Source organism: Homarus americanus, unplaced genomic scaffold, assembly GCF_018991925.1.
Source record: "Homarus americanus isolate GMGI-L3 unplaced genomic scaffold, GMGI_Hamer_2.0 scaffold55640, whole genome shotgun sequence".
NCBI lineage: Eukaryota > Metazoa > Arthropoda > Malacostraca > Decapoda > Nephropidae > Homarus > Homarus americanus.
This window is the reverse complement of record NW_024713650.1, coordinates 769719-793977: the sequence shown is the minus strand read 5'-3', so window position 1 is coordinate 793977 and position 24259 is coordinate 769719. Positions and strand designations below refer to the sequence as shown.

General features: G+C 41.8%; 2 protein-coding genes across 4 annotated transcripts; one reads left to right on the top strand and one right to left on the bottom strand.

Moving 5' to 3' along the window:
• Positions 1-8: 8 nt before the first annotated feature.
• LOC121872494 (crustacean hyperglycemic hormones) lies at positions 9-3306 on the top strand. 2 transcript variants are annotated; one of them, XR_006090111.1, is made up of 4 exons: positions 9-828; positions 1006-1286; positions 1812-1970; positions 2427-3306. XR_006090111.1 is itself a non-coding variant. In XM_042375286.1 (3 exons), the coding sequence occupies exons 1-3, from the start codon at positions 811-813 to the stop codon at positions 2530-2532; spliced, it is 405 nt and encodes a 134-aa protein (XP_042231220.1). In that variant the 5' UTR covers positions 9-810; the 3' UTR covers positions 2533-3306. The 2 variants fall into 2 exon arrangements, 1 of the variants encoding a protein (XP_042231220.1); XM_042375286.1 differs by lacking the exon at positions 1812-1970.
• A 6262-nt stretch (positions 3307-9568) lies between these two features.
• LOC121872468 (crustacean hyperglycemic hormones) lies at positions 9569-15800 on the bottom strand. 2 transcript variants are annotated; one of them, XR_006090091.1, is made up of 4 exons: positions 15662-15800; positions 12346-12623; positions 11618-11776; positions 9569-11026 (listed from the first exon to the last, which is right to left on the bottom strand). XR_006090091.1 is itself a non-coding variant. In XM_042375261.1 (3 exons), the coding sequence occupies exons 1-3, from the start codon at positions 15677-15679 to the stop codon at positions 10921-10923; spliced, it is 402 nt and encodes a 133-aa protein (XP_042231195.1). In that variant the 5' UTR covers positions 15680-15800; the 3' UTR covers positions 9569-10920. The 2 variants fall into 2 exon arrangements, 1 of the variants encoding a protein (XP_042231195.1); XM_042375261.1 differs by lacking the exon at positions 11618-11776.
• Positions 15801-24259: the final 8459 nt, after the last annotated feature.

Below are 24259 nucleotides of genomic sequence, written 5' to 3'. Positions count from 1 at the left end.
CAAAATGTTGGCGCTCTGAACCTCCAATATCGATTGGAGAGTAAACATTGCCTGATGGATCGTCCTCAACATGGCCAAAATAAATGTTTTGAGGTGATTTTCAGGATGTTTTGTGGTACCGAAGACCAATACAATATAACAAGAGTTTTCGAATCTTTATCCTATCTGCAGCACCTTATCTGAGACGGGCGTTCTGATCCTCTTTGTGCAGGACGATAGATGCCAGTGCCACCCATCCCTCATTACCAGGAGATCGTGTGTGATTTATGTTAGTGAGCTGTGCGATAATATAAAAATGGTGAGAGTTGACTCATTCACAGTGGAGGAAATAATCTCATAGTGAACAATGATTATATTACCTGAACGTGGTTTCTGTGTAAAGACCTGACCACACGTTGTTCTGAAGACTCGGTTCCTGACGAATAAGTGCAACTGACGAGGTACAGTCCATAACGGGCATAACCGAAGTGCCTAGCTGGTAGCCACTTAACTCTTATTAGAACCAGTTAACTCTTAACTCCACGGTGTATTTTTGTTTTCCATTGTTCTCTAGTATCGGAATCCTTGTTATTTATTACGCTTCTTGATAACAATAACGCCTCTATTACATTTACAGTGATTCACTTTCGATATGAGCTCTCAGTTGTAGGAGTTATCCCTTTATCTTTAAATGGATGTTGGAGTAATTATTGAGTCAACAACACGATGTCTGCCAGGCTGGACGTGTCTGGAAACTATGGAACCTTTAGAGTGGTATATAAAGGGCGGGAGACTCCGGTAAAGCCACACTCATCTCTACGTTCCTGAATCATGATGGCCTGCAGAACGGTGAGTATTGAGCCTTCGTCAGCAGGGGTAGAGGAAGGGATTACTCACTCACCTGAGTCAAGTGAGTGAGTCATTAGAGTAAGAAATGAGTCGCTGAGGGAGGGTATATCCATGTGGACTTGACTAAGCACAACTATGAAGGCTTTGTGGTCACACTTCGGCGTCTCCCCCTCACAGCTGTGCTTGGTGGTGGTGATGGTGGCGTCCTTGGGGACCTCTGGAGTCGGTGGACGGTCTGTAGAAGGAGCATCAAGGATGGAGAAGCTTCTCTCCTCGTCCAATTCGCCGTCGTCTACGCCTCTAGGTTTCCTGTCGCAGGATCACAGCGTCAACAAACGTCAGGTGTTCGACCAGGCGTGTAAGGGCGTGTATGACCGCAACCTCTTCAAGAAGCTGGACCGTGTGTGTGAGGACTGTTACAACCTCTACCGCAAACCTTTCGTCGCCACCACCTGCAGGTACGTCTCCTCCTCCAGTAGGGTCAAGGGTTCGATACCCAGTTGATCCATGCTTCTTTCCCGGTCGTAAGATTCGATACTGTTCCCAGTGACACCTTCTGCGGGGTCAAGGGTTCGATTCTACCTCTCCGCACATCTTGCCAGGTCACCGGTTCGATGGCTTGGAGTAATTTTTTTTATTTCGGTATGTTTTCCCATTTTTTATGGATGTTTATTTATTTTTGCCTCGATTTTGGTTTTGGTAAAATTTACTTCTCATTTTTTTATTTGCACATATTACAAACATTGATGTCTTTCGTTTCATTATCATGACTTCATAACAATTCCAACATGTATTGTTTACTTCTCCACAAGTAAAGTTTCCTCTTTAAAATGTTTTGTTGTTCCATTGTTTTAGTAAATATTTTTTTCTATAAACATTTTCAACTTAGTTTTATTATTTGTGTTTACTTTTCATTATTTATCTCACTTTCTCTCTGTTCCTGTTTTATTAATCAATGTGTTCCTCCCTTCCCAAACCCTCAGGCAAAACTGTTTTGAGCGCGACATCTTTCCAATGTGTGTGGTGGACCTTGGACTCGACTTTGAGCTGTACCTCGAGATCAGGGATATGATCAAGGGGTAGACTCACACTCAAGTCTCTACTTTAAGTGGTTGGTGAGGAGGAAGGAGGTGTACAAGATGGTAAATTACTTATGTTAACTTATACTTATACATGTTTATGTCCTCTCGGGGAAAAACTCATTTTTCTTATATTTTTTAAAGTTTTTGGGCTAATTGTATTATTTTCTTTTTTATTTTTTGATGATTTTGGTTTTTAATTTTACGAATGATTTTTTCTGAATTTTTAATATCTTTTGGTTTATTATTTAAAATTGTTTTAATTCTTGACTTATAGATTTGTAACAGTATTTTCTTTATCATTCAACATTTGTTTACATTTTTTAACTCTTCATTATTGTTGCTACAATTTGTAATTTTCTCCTACTTTCACAAATTATTTAATATATTTACTTTCTCTCCGTCCTTCTCAGTTATTCATTTCCCAGTTCAGTTCCATTAGTTTCTCTTTTCTTATCCACCACCTTGAGAGAGCGTCACATTGTGCCAGTGTCTGAGTCTGTTTACATCTGCCAACAGGGAGAACTGCTACAGTAATTGGGTGTTCCGTCAATGTCTCGACGACCTACTCTTGAGTGATGTGATCGACGAGTACGTCTCCAACGTCCAGATGGTCGGCAAGTAAACAAACACCTCAGCCAACCCCAGACAGTTCCCGCTGCGTCTACCGGTCCCCATGGGCGTCCACGAACGTCTTTTTGGACACCGACGGATGCCTTCGAACTTCCTGGGAACGTCTCTGATGCCCCGAGTGTAATAATCAGCTCTTATCGTCACTGTACTATCCTCCTCTTCCTCGATGCCATGGCAGCTTTTACTGGTATTGTTTTTTCATTAATGCGTATATAACTTATGTACCTTAAAATGTAATGTAAGTATTTATTTGAGGGAGATAATGTAGTGGTTGGTGCAGCTGGGACAAGGGTTTGAAGCCTCGAGTCTCCCACAGTCCGACATTTCATTGCTAGTCATAACTATTAGTGGAGATATTTTTATACGATACGAGGGATGTGTGGCGTTAGTTAGGCACTCCTGAGAGTCGTCGGTACCTCACACCCAACACACATCCTTCCTTGCCAACACAAACACTTAACTAACACATCACATCACATCATTAACACAAGATAAAGTAGAATAATCCTCTTACTTCAGTTCCTTCTTCAGTAGTGACGTTTAAACAAGTCTTTAACTATCACGTCTACAGGGAGTAAATATCACGGTAGCTAATGAACTGTAGAGAATCCCCCATCACCCTCACCTCCACCTGCGTGATACCTGAGAATCTCATTTGTCCTCAACCAAAGATTAATATATTAAGTGGATACACCTGTTGCCGTAGAGGGGAGGGATGCAATGTCTACCAAGATGAATTATATATGAATAAAAATTACATGATGTGGACTATGTTTGTTTATCCAAGTGTTCGTGAGGTGTTGGTCGTCTTCCTTCCTCGTGTTATGTACACAGACACTACAAAGAGATTAGAACGCCTGAAACTGCCTAGCTTATACTACAGAAGGTCAAGGGGTGACTTATTTGAAGTTTATAAACATCTAAATGGGCTCTACTTAGTCGAGTGTCCATACATGGAGCTGACGGACACATGCCCCACAAGGAGTCACAGCTCAAGGTTGAAGAAGCAAGAAGTCCAGAAAACTGTGAGGGGTAACTTTTATGGAGTGAGAGTTGTGAACTTTTGGAACAACCTGCCAGAGAGTGTTGTGACGGCACTAAGTGTTGGCTCTTTTAAGACCAGACTTGACCAACACAGGAGCAGGTTCTGAGACATTTAGTAGCCATTAAGCCGATTAGCTAAGGGTAACCAAACATTCAAATGTCTGCTACCGTGAGTCTGTTGCCGTAATATGCATCCCCATCAACTTTATGGTCCCTGTATTAAATGTATTAACTGCCAAACAGTGGACGTTTATGTTATTACCGAAGGTTTTAAAAATGAAAATCCACAAATATTCACAAGCATATGATGCGTCTTTTTCTGTGTTCGTGTTTTTTGAAAGTCGACATGTTTACAAAATGGACGTTCCTAACCATAATATACTTCATGTTACAAGTTTACCACGACTAAAACAAATTACCCATTTATTACTATTTCAACTAAAGGTGGATGATAACCGTTTAAACCTCATCAAACTACAAGTACAATAGAATCGCAATATTTGGTTAGATGCATTTCATCTACTAATTTGACTTATAATTAATTTATTAATTAAACGAAGTGCTGGTTAAATTACACTAACATTGATCACCGGTAAACAACACCGAAAGCAGGTAAATAGTAGTCCTCAATTTTGTTTATTATTCACTATAACTCGCCACAGTCTTGATGTAATAACGAATTATTTGATAAAAAAAAGTTTATATGTAAGTTTATTTAGGTAAATGATAATGTTACATGTGGCAATTAATTATTACTGTGACATTTAGGAGAAAGGTCACTGTCCGGGTCAAAGGTAAGGAGGGAGGTATCCAGTGTGACTCAACCAACCCACTAACTCCAGTTTCCTCCTTAACTAATACTGGTAATTAAACGCCATAACACTGGATATATCAACCGCCCAAACGGCTAGTAAGTTGATCAGTGGTGTAGTGATAAATGATAAAGATAATAAATAACAAAAAGGTAAGAAAAGGTTAAAACGATATATTTGTGTATAGTTATCCATCAAAGTAAAAGAAGAGAGGCGTTTTCTATAATAGTGGCTGTATTATATACTAGGATAGACTTATATATTCTCGCATATCATAGCGGGTTGTAATGAATTTATTTCTTTTACTTATCATTTCACCAGTTATCAGATTCCTAGCCGTTCAGGCGGTTATTTGTTTGTCTGTTACTTTATCATCATCATACTTATTGTCCAGTGTTGGCACAGGAGGAAACACACCCCGTTAGTGTTTTACTTTTTTTTTAATATAAATGTTGAAAAATTGTCTCTTCTCAACAATAAAAACAACATTATGTCTCGAAAGTTTAAATGTTTGGAGAAGCAACTCCCTCCTCAGCAGCTCTTAACTTACATATGTCCACAATACTTAAGTGAAAGTGAGTCCCGTGGTACAAAGGGTGGAGGCAGTGTTGCTGACACTACGCTCGATCGCCTTTACTTTCCAACTTTAAAATAGGGTTCATATTCACAGATGGGTGGACTGGGGTGCCCCGGAAGCTAACCAGTGGTACTAAGGACAAAAATTGAGAACTGTATCCACCCCCCTCCCCCAGCCGCACCAGTACAGAACGCAGTGGCAAACAAATTGGCAGTCATCTTCTCTCAGCGCCTCGACGCCAAGCTGGTAAGCCATTTTTATTTTTTCATCCTCTTCGCCACTGATCGGCTCGTTAGCCGCTTGAGCGATCGGTCACGTCTCTGTCACGCACTGTTGGCAGGTACTGGGCATGCACCGGCTCCTGAATGTACCTGAACCCGCTCTAGTGTTGGTCAAGTCTTGTCTTGAAGCAGCTCACACTCGGTGCCGTCACAACACTCACTGGTAGATTGTTCCAAGAGCTCACAACTCTCACTCCGAAAAAGTTCGTCCTCACAGTTTTCTGGACTTGTGGCTTCTTCAACCTTGAGCTGTGACCCCTTGTGGGGCATGCGTCCGTCAGCTCCATGTATGGACACTCGACTAAGTAGTGCCCCTTGAGATGCTTATACCGCTAAGTCTTCGTAAAAGAGTAGTAAGAAATAGTTTTGGAATAGATTCTAAGAAAAAATTTTACTCAGACACGCCATCTTGTCACTCCGTCTATGGTATGTCGATACTTGTAATAGTGACTGTAGTGATAAAAGTGATAGTAGCGGTGGTGATGGTGGTAGTAACGGTGGTAATGGCAATATAAAAGTGGTGGTAGTAGTAGTAATAGTGGTGCTGGGTGATAGTGGTGGTGGTTGTGATCTGGCAACGGTAGTCCTTCCACGATGTTGACCTACACTCTCTGCCCTAAAACATGTAGGTGTTGTGGGCATGTTATGTTGGAGGGAGTTGTGGATTTTGTAGGAGTGTTGCGGTTAGTTTTGAAGTGTTATAAAGGCATTACGGGTGTTGTGGGGGTATTGGGGGTGTTGTGGGGGTATTGGGGATGTTGTGGGAGCATTGTGGTGTTGTGGAGGTATTGGGGGTGGTGTGGTGGGGGTTGTAACGAGGATGTTTTTATGATCAACTTTTTATTTTGTATGACTGGGTATACTATTAACCCCCGGCTTGATCACTATGCTCACAGCCTCACTCACGGTCCTGTCTGTGTGGGGAATAAGAGAGTCGTATCGTCACCTGTACATCAGAGTCTGGAGAAACTCAGGTTAATGTTTATTATATAAGTTAAGGTGAGTTAAAGGGAAAGTTTATATAACGTAATTTTATTCAATAAGAAATCGAACAGATGACAGTTGATTGTATCTCCTGCTCCTATTCTAGGTATTTACAGACATCCTTATTATATTCTCGGTAAGATAGAAAGATTAACACTCTAGTATATGATTACGGCCGCCGCCACACTCAATGACTTCAACTCCGCCTCCTACTCACACCCAACTTAAGCTGAAGTGTCCTGGTTTCTCCGAACTTAACCATACTTCACAGTTACTTCACTATGCAATTATTATGCCCTTTTCAAATCTCATAGTCCTCCTTTCTGCAATGTGAATGGTCACATAATATTGTGGGTATAGTTTTAGTAAAATGCACCAGCACCCAAGCCCCGTTTTAGTACTGTCACCCCATCTGGTTCCCGAGATACGCTAGAAACTGTTAGTTGGCTGATAATGTCCAGAGGAGGGCCACCAGACTGGTGCCTGCACTTCGACACCTCAGTTATCCACGCAGAGAAGTTAGAACGCCTGCGGGTGCCTATAGTTTATACTATAGGTGTGCAAAGGGTGAGTTTATAGACGTCTATAAGTGCCTCAGAATGCATTACTCAGTCGAGTGTTCATATGTAGAACTAGCGGATGTCCGCCCCACAAGGGGTCACAGCTCTAAGTTGAAGAAGCCACAAGTCCATAAAATTTTTAGGGAAAACTTTATGGAGTGAGAGTTGTGAACTCTGGGAACACTCTGCCAGAGAGTGTTGTGACGGCACCGAGTGCGAGTTCATTCAAGACCAGACTTGACCAACACTGGCATTGGTACACATACATTCTGAAGGCAGTTCATGTTCAGCACTTGCCAACAGTAAGTAAGAGATGTGACCGGCCACCCAAGTGGCAAACAGACCGACTAGTGGCGAAGAGGATAACAGTAAAGTGAAGTGAAGTGACACTTTGCGGTGCCCGTCTGTTTAGGGGCCGGTTAACGTGACCACTTGTGTAGGAACTATGTTTGACAGGAGTAGTAAACGTGACCTAACTACCGCCTTCCTGTGAGAACATGCGTGTTAGGGCGTGGGTGGGTGGCCCCTTGTTACAGTGTTATGGGGGGTGTTGTGGAGTTTTGCAGAAAGTTGTGGTGAATTGCGTTGAGTGGTGTTGTGGGTGTTTTGTGGTGTTGTAGAAAGTTGTGGGTTTTCGGGTGTGTTGTTGGGTTCTTAAAGAGTGTTAATGGGGTCATGTGGGTGTTGTAAGTGGCTGTGGTATGTTGCTGTGTTGCATGGTCATAGGAGTGTGTTGTGTCACAGTGTGTTTATAATGTATGGGTGTATTGCATGTGTGTCTGGTTATAAATTTCCCAGAGCAACACAAAATGGTCTCTCTAGCAGGGGTGACTCATACTGTGCCTCAGTTGACGCTGTATCATATTCTTGAGGAAATTAGCTCTTAACGCAAAGGAGAGTTTTGTTATAGTAAATTGAGCGTTAGAAGCGGGAGGAAGAGTCATAAGAAACCCAGGAAATGCTGGTATGCACGCTAACTTAGAGCCAGACAAGATCACATGAAGACTAGACTCCACAACTTATTTTACCTTGAGATTAAGAGAGAGAGAGAGAGAGAGAGACATACATCATCGCTAAGGTATGTTCCCCTCACCTGTTTCGTGGTAGGTGTCGGGATGAAGAGGGTTGAAAGAGAGTTCTTCAAGTGTCGCCATGTTAGGTGACCGTGAGTAGGGGGTCTCTCTCTACACAAACAAGTCATAACAAAGCCATTTTAATTTTTTTTAGTAGTTTTTTGGTGATTTACTTGATGAGGATGCTGGGAAGATTAGGTAGTTATGTGATGCTGATGTGAGGAGAATATGCAAGGAGTGTAGTGAGACACACGAGGGGCAGATGGGCCTATACTTTACCCGTGAGAAATGGTTAATGTTTACACCTTTAGAAGCTTTAATACAAAACTACATGTTCCTCCAGCCTGAGGATATAGTGTGGTTGAATAAGGGTGTGTGGCAAGGGTGTAGCGAGGGTGTGGCAAGGGTGTAGCGAGGGTGTGACGAGGGTCTGTGGCGAGGGTGTGTGGCGAGGGTGTAGCGTGGGTGTGTGGCGAGGGTGTAGCGTGGGTGCAGCGTGGGTGTAACGAGGTTATGACGAGGGTGTATGGGGAGGGTGTGACGAGGGTGTAGGTGTGAGGGGCGTGGCGAAGGAAGGGTGTTGTTGACAAGTAACTATAGATTATATCTGGGGAATTGAGTGATATTGTTTGATACGTAAAGCAAAGAAGAAAACTCACAGAGGGGAGTTCTTCAGAGTGTGTGTGTGGGGGTGTGGGTGTGTGTGGGTGTGAATAGTGAACAACATGCACGTTATTCTAGGAAAATAAGAGAAGTGAGACGGCCAGCGACAATAATACGTAATGGATAACCTTTCTGACATTGACACCATAAAGATAAGTCTGTTGAGAGAGAGAGAGAGAGAGAGAGAGTAGGATCTCGATTAAATCCTCAGTGGGTCAAATTTTCTATCGTACATCTTAACAAATTTCCAGGTATAAAGGAAGATAGAGAAACACTGTAAGAATCTCAAGACTTTATTTAGGTCTTAGGGCCTGGAGTAGAAGCCTCGTTGGTAGAGAGAGATAAGTCTGTATTGGTGAAGTCTTGTTTGGGTTTTGATGGAGAAGTCGAACAGTCGTATAACAGGAGTATTGAGTAGATGAGGGATTACGGGCACATAACTTTTCCTCTGATTTTTTGTCCAATGGGTTAAAATTTATCTAGGCAATAACCAAATTAATTTGTGGTCTACTGGACTGTGTGAAGAGACTGTGTTTTGAAAAAGTAGAATCTTCCTTTTTGAGTATGATTTATGGGTGGGTGTAGAATAGTAGAAAAAATACCGTAAAGTGATATTTACTCAGGAACTGTTATGGTTGCGAGAGACTCTGGGAGGGATAGTGAAGGTAAACAGTGTTATTATAATCATAATTAAAGTTTCAGTTGTTGGAAAAGACAATGTATGATGGCTGTGTTCAGTTATGTTTTTTCCAGTTACTTTATTATTTATTATTGTTTGTATACCTGTACTGTACATGTATATTATATATTTTAATTTTCTATGTCCAGTGTATACATGTACAGTACACTATATTACCAACACTGTTTATGTTTCTTGTTTGTATGACTGTATGACCTGCGTATATAGTGAATAAATGTTAAAATGTATGACAATTTATACTGAATGAATGTCTGTCTAACTCTCTTGTTGACACATAACACGAGGAAGGAAGACGACCAACACCTCACGAACACTTGGATAAACAAACATAGTCCACATCATGTAATTTTTATTCATATATAATTCATCTTGGTAGACATTGCATCCCTCCCCTCTACGGCAACAGGTGTATCCACTTAATATATTAATCTTTGGTTGAGGACAAATGAGATTCTCAGGTATCACGCAGGTGGAGGTGAGGGTGATGGGGTTATAGGTAACTCCTTCACTCTCCTCTACCTTATCTAACATTTGTTCTTTATGTCGCTACTTTCACATGGCGTCACAAAAAATAGATTTGATTTAACTCACAACTGACTCATTCTTATAAAACAAAATATTTCACTCCGAGAACTATATTGTGTGTTTGGTGTGTGTGTGTGTGTGTGTGTGTGTGTGTGTGTGTGTGTATTTGTAAGTGTATGTGTGTTTGTGAGTGCGTGCGCGTGTGTGTAAGTGGAGGGAACTTGTCTATGTGTGTACAATCAGTTCAGGGATTCTCTACAGTTCATTAGCTACCGTGATATTTACTCCCTGTAGACGTGATAGTTAAAGACTTGTTTAAACGTCACTACTGAAGAAGGAACTGAAGTAAGAGGATTATTCTACTTTATCTTGTGTTAATGATGTGATGTGATGTGTTAGTTAAGTGTTTGTGTTGGCAAGGAAGGATGTGTGTTGGGTGTGAGGTACTGACGACTCTCAGGAGTGCCTAACTAACGCCACACATCCCTCGTATCGTATAAAAATATCTCCACTAATAGTTATGACTAGCAATGAAATGTCGGACTGTGGGAGACTCGAGGCTTCAAACCCTTGTCCCAGCTGCACCAACCACTACATTATCTCCCTCAAATAAATACTTACATTACATTTTAAGGTACATAAGTTATATACGCATTAGTGAGAAAACATTACCAGTAAAAGCTGCCATGGCATCGAGGAAGAGGAGAATAGTACAGTGACGATAAGAGCTGATGATTACACTCGGGGCACTGCTCGTCTCGCTGTAAATATTGGCTTATATCCCGGTTGTTCTGCAGATTTATGAAGGTAGATGAACATTTCCCGGTCTTCATATGACCCACCCATGAAGACGAGACGGTGTCCTGCTACTCATGGCAAGCGTTGAGAACTTCATGGGCGCCCCTGGAGCTCCATAGGTGTCCAAAGGTGCTTATAGAAGAATTGGGATACCTGTGCAATTCATCAGGTACCCACACAAATCTTTAGACATTCAGTAGCACCCGTGGATATCCCCAGGCGTATTTTGATACCTGCGGAGGATTTCAGAAACGTTCCAAGGAAGTCCGAAGGCATCCGTCGGTGTCCAAAAAGACGTTCGTGGACGCCCATGGGGACCGGTAGACGCAGCAGGAACTGTCTGGGGTTGGCTGAGGTGTTTGTTTACTTGCCGACCATCTGGACGTTGGAGACGTACTCGTCGATCACATCAATCATGAGTAGGTCGTCGAGACATTGACGGAACACTCGGTTACTGTAGCAGTTCTCCCTGTTGGCAGATGTAAACAGACTCAGACACTGGCACAGGTGACGCTCTCTCAAGGTGGTGGATAAGAAAAGAGAAACAAATGGAACTGAACTGGGAAATGAATAACTGAGAAGGACGGAGAGAAAGTGTATGTACTGTTGCCTGCAGGTGTGATGTCCCACCCTACAGTGCCTCCCTTGCTCATGTGGCACCGTGGCACTACTAGTCAGACGGGAACTGATTACTATTCCCGTTGTAACAGGAGCAGGGAGACGCGGAAGAGGGTAAGAACACTCCTGCAGGCGAGTGTACACAAACAATACGTGAAAATGGTAGAAAAATAGATGTAAAAAAGGAAATAATATGTTAAAATGATAAAGTAAATATTGATAAAGAGATAATAAGTAAAATATAAAAACAGTACTTAGAGAATCGTTAACAAAAAATATTTAAAATTTTCAGAAAACAATCCTTTAAAGAGGATAAAATTAAAAACCAGAATTAAAAAAAATAAAGAAAACAATATAAACTAACTAAAAAAATTTAAAAATCAGAAAAATAGTTTTTCCCTGAGAGGACATAAACACGGATAAATTAATATAAGTAATTTACCATCTTGTACACCTTCCTCCTCCCCTCCGATCACTTAAGGTAGAGACTTGAGTGTGAGTCTACCCCTTGATCATATCCCTGAACTCAAGGAACAGTTCCAGGTCAAGTCCAAGGTCCATCACACACCTCGGGAATGTGTCGCCCTCAAAACAGTTCTGCCTGAGGGTGTGGGGAGGGAGCAACATATTGATTAATAAAAGAAAATGGAGAAAAAGTGAGATAAATAATGAAATGTTAAAATAAATAATAAAACTAAGACAAAATTAAATGAAATTATGAAAGTGTGAAAAAATATTTTATAAAATATTGTAAATTATGAAAAAAAATAATGATTTAAGATAATTACAATATAAAGTTAAATTCTGAGTAGATGTGAGAATATTGTAGTGAAGTAAGCAATAAGTGTTGGAACTGTGATGACGTCATGATAGTGAAACGAAAAACATGAGAAAGAGTAATTTGAGTTGTGTAAATAATCAGTATGACTAAAATGATTAAAATATGTGTAAACAATATAGATTTGACCAAAATTCAAAATCAATAAAAATAAAATTCTTAACAAAAATAACTGGGAAAAAATAATAAAATAAAAAAGAAACTTTATTCCCGAGAATCGAACCCTTGACCCCGCAGGTGTCACTGGAGAGGGTATCGAATCTTACGACCGGGAAAGAAGCATGGATCAACTGGGTATCGAACCCTTGACCCTACTGGAGGAGGAGACGTACCTGCAGGTGGTGACGATGAAAGGTTTGCGGTAGAGGTTGTAACAGTCCTCACACACACGGTTCAGCTTCTTGAAGAGGTTGCGGTCATACACGCCCTTACACGCCTGGTCGAACACCTGACGTTTGTTGACGCTGTGATCCTGCGACAGGAAACCTAGAGGCGTAGACGACGGCGAGATGGACGAGAGAAGCTTCTCCATCCTTGATACTCCTTCTACAGACCGTCCACCGACTCCAGAGGTCCCCAAGGACGCCACCATCACCACCACCAAGCACAGCTGTGAGGGGGAGACACCGAAGTTACGTTGGTGTAGGAAAGAGAGAGAGAGAGAGAGAGGTACCACTACTATCTCATAATACGAAAAAACATTCCTACAAAAGATAATTTTCTAACCAAACAGACACAGACATACAGATGAACTCTAGTGCCTTCAACCAACACAATGTCTCCCTAAAACAAGTTATCTTAGCCTCCCGATGACTAACTGACAGGCACTTACGACCACAGCCTTCATAATTCTGCTGAGTCAAGTCCACATAGATGTACTCTACTCGGTGACTCACTCGACCACTGACTTATCCTCTCATTGACTGACTGACTTAATGACTGAATGATTTACTGACTGGCTGACTGACTCACTAACTCACTCACTCACAACACGTACAGTATACTGAATCCGATCTACTTTCCATTTCCTGTAATTCCTTCATTTATTCCTCTCTTTCTACTTTTTATTCGTGTCTTCTCTGGCTTCTTTCATCCTCTTCCTTATCCCCGTTTACCACTTGTCTTCCTCATTAGACAGCTAGTTATTCTTTAAAGATCTTTCCAGAAACTCGTATGTCTAAAAATTAAGATTCCATGATAAAATAACAACACATTTCGAAGACATTTTCATCATGTGTGCCTCAGGCCGTGACTCAGGCCGTCTTAGAAGTCTATATATAGTTTCTGCTACGAATTAACGTGACGAGAGATTAGTCAAGAACTTGAGACTTGTCAGATGATAATATAAGAGGGTATTGAGTAGTTAAGGTAATGGGCGAAAGTTCGATACAGTTTTGACCGTGTTCAGACACCTTCAGTTTGGGGGGAAATTAGAACAATCTGATGAAACTGCATGGGTTTGGTTCCTGAGTTCGGGTTCTGGTAACTTCGAAGGTTAATAGGTTCATTCCCACGGTAGATCTGGCGCCAAGTCTGGGGATCTACTATCACCGGAAGCTGGCCATTCATCATTACCGTTGAGTAACTGACGTATGATGTGTTAGGTAGTAAGTAGTGAGGGTTTATGTAAAAGCAATTTATTTTTTCTTTTTCGTTCTGTTTTAATTAAATATCTCACTTGAGTTCTACTTCATCTTAAGTAAAAGAAATTATATCCCCCAAATGAGTCATTGGATCTTATTCATCCTGGGTAAAAAGTAGAACACACTTCAATCTGTCGGTATAATCAGCAGGACTCTCGTGCCCCGTCACACGCCGCTCACGTTAGGATTTCCCCGGGGATATAACACCGTCATTGAGGACTCCTTCTCAGTCAATGAGGTGTTCTTACGCCAAGTTCCCATCTAATTACACTACTCTTGTTCAAGCTCATGTTTTTTTTTTCGTATTTGAAGGTACGAGTGTCCATATCCTTGTACATCCTCGTAACACAAATGATGGGGTTGGTGCACGACTTGCAAGACTCAAGCGACTCTTCATTCCCGCGCTAGAATTTTATTGCAATTTCTCAAAGATTTAACAGTTTATATTTAATTTAATTGTCAATATTATTTTACATTGAGGATATTTATTTTCATATCAATTATAAGTCGTATTAGAAAAGATTATTGGCGTATTAGTATTTCTCTCCCTTTAGTTTTAGAATGAAACGCTCACTAGTAAAATCGGGATACTCACGTCTCGCGTTTCAAAATCAACTTCTGGCGGCTTCTATTGAAATTAAAGGAATATATAATATGTTATCTACTTATACAAAGTCTTTAAATGTAAGACGAATTTATATAAATATTAAGAAGTTTTAGAATAATTCAAATATCGCATAATTAGTTCCGTGTGTCGATAGTTGAGAAATTTAGACGAAAACAAGTCAGAGAAGAAGAAGGAGAAGAAGAAGAAGGCATTGTTTAGACTTGAGAGTGAGTGAGTGAAGTGGGTGGACTTTCGTAGGTTTATTGAAGTAGTTAGTGAGTGGAGATAGTGAGAGATGAGGTGTGTGTGTGTGGGTGTGTGTGTGTGGGTGTGTGTGTGTGTGTTGATTGGGTCAGTGATAGAAGAAAGAGAGGACGGAAGGAAGGAAGGATGGTAGGAAAGAGGGGAAGGAAGAGATGGAAGAGGATGTAGAAGAATAGAGAAGATAATTTCAGAATAGAAGTATTTCCTCTTTATATATTTGTCAATCATAACATCATGTCCACTAAAGGAGCATACTTCACTAGCCCCTCAGAGAGCTGAATCTACTAGCCCCCACAGAACAATAACTAGCAAACTATTTAATCAACAGTGTCTAACAAGAGCTGGAAGACATAGTGCTATAACGTGCTACTGGGGTGGGGTCATATTACTAGTACTAGGTGATATAGTTAGCTATTAGGTATATGGTTTTACTACTAGTACTAGATCACACTAGATGTACCAGTCTCACACCTGCTCAAGGCAAATTCGAACTGGGGATTTCTTGTTTGCTGAGCCAGTGTCATAACCACTACGGGTTTTTTTCACAGCATCAGACAGCAGTCGACAGGATCAGGTAACACTTGGCAGCAGTAGGTAACACTTGACAGCAGTAGGTGACACTTGACAGCAGTAGGTGACACTTGACAGCAGTAGGTGACACTTGACAGCAGTAGGTAACACTTGACAGCAGTAGGTAACACTTGACAGCAGCAGGTAACACTTGACAGCAGTAGGTAACACTTGACTGCAGTAGGTAACACTTGACAGGATAAAGTGACACTTGACAGCAGTAGGTCAGTAGATAACACTAATGACAACATTTGGTAACACTTGCCAGCTCCAGACAACACTTGACAGCATCACTTGACAACATACAATCAGACGACACGAGATAATTGTTGACAGCGCTAGAGAGCTTTAGATATCACGTGACTGGATTAAAAAGCCGCCCCCTACCCATTATCAGCCTTACAGCATCCCTAGATTTGACCATTACAACATCTAACACTACCTTACGCCTCAAACGTCTCAAGACAGGAAGGAAAAACAAGAATGGATTTAGGAAAACAAATATTCTTATCCTGAAGGAATGACCCCATTCTCAACTACTATTGACGAAGGCCCTGTACTTACAGTTCTGCAGGCGAACATGATGTGGGGGGGAACGAGAGGTGATGAACACGATTGACGACGATGAATGTGAAGACCTTAAGTCACTCTTGTTAGGAGCAGTTGATATGATGCTCTCAGGTGTGTAGCCCTGGACTGTGTGTGGTGTATGTGTGGTTCGTGTTGTTATATACTCTGGCTAGAAGGGAGTTGCTGGATACCGCTTTACGATTTAGCATCGAATCGTGACGTTGACAGGTTGATACACACGCTAATTACTCCTACGTGGTATAACCCAGACAAGCAGTAGTTCATATTGAAGTAGTTTGATGATAATAGAAGTATTATTATCGTAGACAATCGTAGTAGGTAATAGGGGTTTCAACTAGCGAGGAGACGACATGTTTTCGTGGAATTCTCAGAAGTATTTCATGTGTGTGTGTGTGTGTGCGTACGTTAGATCAAGTGTGCCTCCTTGTGATTGAGATTTACACTGAAAGTATTGCATCATATAAGTCTTTACATCGTTAATAAAAGAGAGGATGATATTGTTTTCTGTTTGCAAATCTGATGACTGGATTGGTGGAGTGATGACTGGATTGGTGGAGTGATGACTGGATTGGTGGAGTGATGACTGGATTGGTGGAGTGATGACTGGATTGGTGGAGTGATGACTGGATTGGTGGAGTGGTGACTGGATTGGTGGAGTGATGACTGGATTGGTGGAGTGATGACTGGATTGGTGGAGTGATGACTGGATTGGTGTGATTGGTGTGATGACTGGATTGGTGGAGTGATGACTGGATTGGTGGAGTGATGACTGGATTGGTGGAGTGATGACTGGATTGGTGGAGTGATGACTGGATTGGTGGAGTGATGACTGGATTGGTGGAGTGATGACTGGATTGGTGGAGTGATGACTGGATTGATTAACAACTTAAAGATTGAATTTAATAGCCAAAATATCACTGTCTAATTGTAAGGCAGGAATGGATGGAATGATGGAAATATACCGAGATGCTGGCAGATTATTGAGATGAGTCGATCCAGTGATAGTACATGGGGGGAGGGGGGGTGATGGGAGGGGGGAGAGGGGAGGGGCGAAGAGACGATGATGCTGGGGGATAGGAGAGGGGGATGATGAGGGTCATAATATAGGTTGAGGTCATGGATGTAAGTGTGTGTGTGTGTGTGTGTGTGTAAGTGATTTCTCTCTCTCTCTCTCTCTCTCAATACCAGCGTCATCAGGTAAGTTATGAACCTAACCTAACCAGCCTCCACCCCCCCCCCTAAAAAAAGTATCTATACGATTTAGTGTGAGACAATATGACACAATGGACGAAGGATTCTGACAACCTTACCGAGACAACAGGAGTCACAGTGTTCATTACGGAACTCATCGGTCCTCTCTGTGAAGATACTTTTTGGGGGTGAGTTTATGCCTACACTTTATATAAATGATTACCTTAAAAACAGTATGCTCTCGTATTTTAATCAGGGTAATCATTTATGGACACCCTTAATATTATAAACGTGTATGACAATTTTATTATTATTATTATATTGTTGTTGTTGTAGTTGTCGTTTTTATTGTTGTTGTTATTGTTATTATTATTATTATTATTCACAACATCAATATTCCGACTACCAGTATCAATATTAATAGGAACATATATGTCAGCTGTCCCACATCTGTACTGTACTGTCACCTGTGTGGTATAATGTGACCTCATAGCCATTGCCTAACCTCTTTCACCCACTTACATTCATTATCATACCAATAAATATCATAATATTATAGAATTTATTAAACATTTAACCAAACTAACACCATCAAGAGTCCTTATACTATCTGGTTCTAAACTTGTCAGCGTTTAGATACTTTGGGGAGGGGGGGAGTGGAGGCTGGTTAGGTTAGGTTTGTAACTTACCTGATGACGCTGGTATTGAGAGAGAGAGAGAGAGAGAGAGAGAGAGAGAGAGTACATGATATTTAATAAGGTAGTCAATACATATTAATGAAGTGGGTGGTGAGGGAAGGGGGAGGTGGTATTACGGGTGGGGACGGAGGGGTAGAGGAAGGAGGGAAGGGAGGGGTAGAAGGAGGAGAGAAGGGCGAAGGAGCAGGAGGAGGAGGAGACAGAAGATGACTTGGTGAAGACGGATGAGTAAAGACGCAAGAGAAACAGGTAAAATATTGTGGTAAGAGTAGAGGAGGAGATGAGAAGCTGAAGAAACAGGAACACTTACTCTCTTTTAGAACAGGACAACTAAAGCAGGACAAAATATATTACACATTTTCTGGTACGTGACGTTTGTGTGATTGCGATACCTTTTCTGTGTACTACATAGTCTCAAGTGCCATTATAAAAGATAAACTGAACACTTTTCTAACTTTGAATCAGTTATAATTTTTCCTCCGTGGTTGACGTTCTTCTGTTGTGAAATTATTTGATGCAACCAATAAAATTTTAAGAGGAAGAATGATCAACGAAATAAGATAAAGAAAGAATAATATGTAACTATGAATGAAGCCGGAACTAAAATCTTATTACGCCACACTTATTTTCCAGACACCCGATACTCTTTAAACTGATCGACTTCAAGTAATTATGACGTAGAAGTGACGCAATATTAATTAGTGTAAGCATTGGCCTCAAGGTGACGCTGACGTAGAAGTGACGCAATATTAATTAGTGTAAGCATTGGCCTCAAGGTGACGCTGACGTAGAAGTGACGCAATATTAATTAGTGTCAGCAGTGGCCTCAAGGTGACGCTGACGTAGAAGTGACGTATTTTCTACCTCGTGGAAAAAACAACAACACTCTCTTGATATCATTTGTTAAGTGAGATATTGGCACTAGAGGGGGGGGGGGCGATCGTGAGAAGTGTCCAACTGAGCATTCAAGTTTCAAGAAGTGAAGTGTAGTGATGATTGTATTGTACGCAGACGACGCCAATCCGTCTCTGTGCTTTCCCCATTCCCTCTTCTGTGCTGGGTTACAGAATGGCGTCAGCACCCATTTTTTTTTGTATGTACTTTCTGATACGGTTCATTTTCCTTTCTGTATGGCAACCACCACCACTCAGATCCAAGAACTTTCATCTGATTTACTCCAGTTATAATTCTATGTCTGAGTCCCCAATAGATAGTGGGGGGATTTTTCGTTTATGTAGTGATGCGGGCGAGACTTCTTCACGTGCGGGGTAAAACCAACGTTTTCCTTTGCCCGCTCACAAGTGGTTCAATGAGTGGATGTCAGTCTTCACGTTGTTCAGGAGTATATAATGCACAATGGGCTGGGGAGGGGGAGGGAGGGGGGGATTTCACTTATGTGCTTTGATAGTCAATACCTCACTCCTGTTCACGGGGATTTCCACCTAAATCTGTTTATTGTTACGTGGTTAGGTACGCCATCTTTACATAAGATGGTTCATATCAGTAATAATATAACATACAAGGAGATGTATAAAACGATTTTTCTCGCCATTTTCCTCCCACAATGCTCCATCGCCAATAACAAATGGCGTCGTAACTGTCTCTCAAGGTCGTGTTTGCGGAAAAAAAATAGTTGATAAAAATAGACCTCATTGTGTCTTTGTCATATCAAACATGAACTAGAATTTAGCCAGTAGTTTACATAAGTTTAATAGTTCTGTACTTAGTGATGGGTAAATGGTTTCCTCTGCCGATTGAGATATTGAAGTTACTGTGAATAAATGTGTGAGTGTGAGAGGCGGTGGGTAGGTTAATTGATGAGGTGTGGGGGTGATTGTGGGGGTATGTGGGGTGATCGTGGGGTGTGGGAGGATCGTGTGGGAGTGGTGGTGGAGGTGTGGGAGTGGTGGTGGAGGTGTGGGAGTGGTGGTGGAGGTATGGGTGTTAGTGGAGGTGTGGGGGTGATCGTGTGGGAGTGTGTGGGGGATGGGTGAGGTGTGGGGGTGGTTGGGGTGAGGTGTGGGGGTGTTAGTGGGGGTCGATTTACTGCCCTTGCATCATTTTCTCTCGTTACAATATTAATAAAGGTCTAATCTAACCTAACCTAGATATTGAGAAAATAGAAAGACGATTTGTCACGCAATCTTGTTCCTGGACTAACGTTTTTACTTGTGTGTGTGTGTGTGTCTCCACGCACTCTCCCTAGGAGTAATTTTTCTATTAAGCTTTGATAATATTGTAAGAATGTTTAGTAAGTTGTTGCTTGAGGAGGAGGAGGAGGGGGAGGGGGAGGGGATGGTGAAGAGGATGGAGGAAGAAAAAGAAGAATGCTAAGTCATATCTAAGAGGTGTAATATAACTCATTCTTCTCCGCCATCTTTCACCACTATCCTCTCCCTTACCACCCCCCTCTCTCTCTCTCCCTTCCTTCCCCACCTCCCTCTCTCCCTTCCTACCCCCTATCCCCACTAACTAAAGGTATATCAATAATTTAAGAATTGAATTGAATGTACACAACACACGTAAATAAGAAAGAATAACAGTACTAGTTTTGTGTCTAAGGTGACGTGATCTACAAGGGCCTGAGGCAATAGCGTTCTTGTAGCCATGACGAAAGGATTTGTCTAGTGGGTGATGCTTAGCTCTTGAATACGATGGCTTATAGGCAGTGTCATCGTACTCAAGGTAATAAGATATAGTACTCAAGGTTTTATTGTACTCAAGGTGTTAAAGGTTAGTTAGATTAGGTTAGGTTTTATTCGTGTTTTTTTCATAGAAATTGTGCTTATGTGCGTGTATAAGTGTACTCATACATAGTGTGTGTGTGTGTGTGTGTGTGTGTGTGTGTGTGTGTGTGTGTGTGTGTGTGTGACAGTGCCATCATCAAGGTCACATTACATGGACATTAACCCCAAAGAATAACCTCACTACTTAAGCATTTCCTCTGCATTTAAAAAAGAAAAGGAAGGAGAGTCGGCGCTTAATCCTAACCTAACCTAATCTAACCTAATCTAATCTAATCTAATCTAATCTAAACTAATCTAATTTAATCTAATCTAATCTACAGGTGATTGGCGCTTCCTTCTAATTTAGTTGCTTACGTAAACGATAACTTATCTTTCCTGAAATATGTCTATTTTCTCTACGTCACCGTGATTACGTTTAAGAGGTGCTGTGTTTAGAACGCTTACACCAAGGACAATCTGAAAAGGAAGGAACGGAGATAGTACAGTTTTTTTATCTTTCTTACATCTCTTTTACCTCTGTCTCCTTGACCAGCCATGATCCCTCGGCCAGCCATGATCCCTCGGCCAGCCATGACCCCTCGGCCAGCCATGATCCCTCGGCCAGCCATGACCCCTCGGCCAGCCATGACCCCTCGGCCAGCCATGACTCCTCGGCCAGCCCTCGGCCAGCCACTCCCCTCGGCCAGCCATGATCCTCGGCCAGCCATGACCTCGGCCAGCCATGACTCCTCGGCCAGCCATCCTCAGCCACAGCTCAGCCCATGATCCTCGGCCAGCCATGATCCTCGGCCAGCCATGACTCCTCGGCCATCCTCGGCCAGCCACCCTCAGCCATGATCCTTGGCCAGCCATGATCCCTCGGCCAGCCATGATCCCTCGGCCAGCCATGACCCCTCGGCCAGCCATGACCCCTCGGCCAGCTATAATGGCCTCTTGAGTCACCTCATAGCCCACCAAAGACGGTTATATTATTAATTATTCATATTAATGTGTCATCGTGAAATTATCGTTATATAATCGATCCCGGGTGACAACAGAGTAGTCGTAATAGTGTGTGTGTGTGTATGTGTTAGGAGGACCTTGTTGAGGAGAGAACCACGAACCGCTCAGTGTATCACGCCTAACACGTGTGACTCTGGTCAACTCTCGCACGCTGTGACACTATGTAGGACAGGACAGAACCATCATACAACTAAAACAACATAGAACCGCGACCTCAAAAAAGCATTACGACAGAACCCTGAACGAAGAGGGTCGACCTGTGGAAATACTCAAGATGTTTAGGAAGCTTTAGGGACCGTCGACTTACCCTGGAAGTGGTCGAGCCTCTTGAAGAACACTAAACACTCGACCACACTTTAGGGAAGACTATGTTTTGTTTGCATAATTTTCATAGTTTTTTTTTATACGATAATTATATAGTTTTGTGCCGTTGTATAGTTTTTTTTACTGAATTTAAATAGTTTTTTGTCCAGTACCTAATTTTTTATACAGATTATCGTGGTTAGGTTAGATAGCTTTTGTTTATATAAGACATCCAGTTAATGAAAGCACTCCTCTCACCGTTTCCTTCCTGTTACGAAAAATTTAATTAAATTTTCTCAAATATTCACTACTTCCTGTTCATCGTCTGTTAGTCTCTGTTTCTTCATCTCTCGTGTTTTTGTTGTCTGTTGTATTATGTTTTATCTGTCTCTAGTGGCCATTAAGTTACCCTGAGATAATGAGACTTCCAAAAAATTCATGGAACGGAAGGGTGTGTGTGTGTGTGTGTGTGTCGGCTTTTCACAGTAATAATATACCCTTCATACATACATACATACATACATACATACATACATACATACATACATACATACATACATACATACATACTTAAAAGCGGGTAATTCAACTCAATCAAAGGGGCTCCCGTGACTGCTAAGATGTTAAGTCACCTAACCCAGGGCTCTCACAGAAGGCAGCTGATTCGTCCCAGTCTTCAAACAAGGATGTGATAGTTCAGCGGGGTATAATTACTAAACTGCCAATTAGGTGATGTGTGGTTGGATGTTGGGCATCTGAGACAAGGTTTTTTTCTAGTGGTTAACCTCCCTTCCTTCCTCACCCTCCAGCCCTCTCTTTCCCTCCCTTCCTCCCTCACCCCGTACCCACTCCTCCCCTCCCTCCTTGTAAGCAGACAGACAGACAGACAGACAGACAGAGAGACAGACAGACATCCTCCCCGCCCACCGCCCGTATCCCTCACCACCACAACTCATCGTTTACAATTGAATCTCCTAATTGGTCGTTTGAGGTGATTAGCCTGGACACTATCCCCTTAACTACAGCAATGGTCACCGTACAGTATTTTTAGAGAAAGTGAGAGTGGGGAGGGGAGAGTAGGGGAGGTAACAGTGGGGAGGGGAGACTTTCATTTCAGACAGTTAGATCTTGTCGTCGGAGATGTAAGACACTCGATAACAACCGCAGGCACCTCCTCATTTCTTGGGAAACAACCTAACAACCCCCATTAGAGCTCTGAGAATCACCGCTTACAAATATGGTGCTCATTGGGTGGTTTCTGTGTAGTAGTGGAGTGAGACACGTACGTGGTTAGTGTCAGCTTGGGTCTGCTGAGTATAGCCCCCCCTCCCTCCCCTCCTCCCCCACCCCCCCCTATTAGGTGTTTTGACTTTGTTGAGGTTTATTGCCGGAACCCTAACCTAACCTAACTAACCTAACCAACGACATGTGAGACGTAATTTCTTAAAGATGGTGAGGTAAAGCGTAAGTACTGAGAGATAATATCTAGCTTCTCCCTCTCCTCTCTCTCTCTCCCTTCCCTTCCTCCCTCTCTCTCCCTTTTTCCCTCTCTCCTTCCTTGATTACCACTGGCGCCACATCAATTTTCACCACCTGTAAATCTACACACACACACAGACACACACACACACACAGACACACACACACACACACACACACACACACACACAAACACAGACAGATAGACACATAAATGTAAAGGTGAAGAGCACTGGGTGGGAAGGAGGTACACTTAATTCATCATAAATTACGTAACACTTCTTCGTATATCTGGAGAGACGTGTGTGAGTGTGTGTGTGAGTGTGTGTGAGTGTGAGTGTGAGTGTGTGTGTGTGTGTGTGTGTGTGTCTGTGTGTGTGCGTGCGTTATGGTATATTCAACTGGACAGAAGATAGAGAGCGCAGTGGATGTAAAGAAAGAGAGAGAGAGAGAGAGAGAGCGTAAATTACTTAAACTCACCCTGACGCCAGAGACTCTAGAAAACATTTTGAAATAAGGAAAAAGGGTAAATGAAAGTAAATATATATATAATAAAAACGTACCTAAGTAGGAGAATATTGAAATATTAACCAGAATATAATGTAACAAAGAGGGATAATATGTTTGACGCGCAGTAGTAGTACAAGGGAAGAGACATTATTACTTGGAGGAGGTTTTCTATGATACGATTGACGGGGTAGACTGACTTATTAAATATGTCCCACTTAACTGAAGAAACACTGAATAATTATTATCTAAACATACAACGACAGCACAGTATAATGACATATTTATTAGGGTGGTTTTAATATCGATTTAGTTATTAACAAAGTGTAATAAATTTTTAGTGGATAAATTAATATACTGTATATATAAAAACAACTTAAAACCTAAAATAAGCAAATGTACCTTAATGTAGCTTATTTTAGGAACTTTACTAAAATTTGTGCTTTGATTATTTTAAGGTTTAACCTGTTGTTTTAAGCTCATTTTGTGGGTTAATATTTGTGGTCGGTTTAACCCAGGAACCACAAGATACGAGTGTATCATATGATGGAATGTGTTTTTATCCTCGTGCGTGTGGTGAGGCAATTGGAGGGCGTAAGATGATGTGTGGGCGTGGGGAGGAGTGTAGGGGCGTATAGGGGATG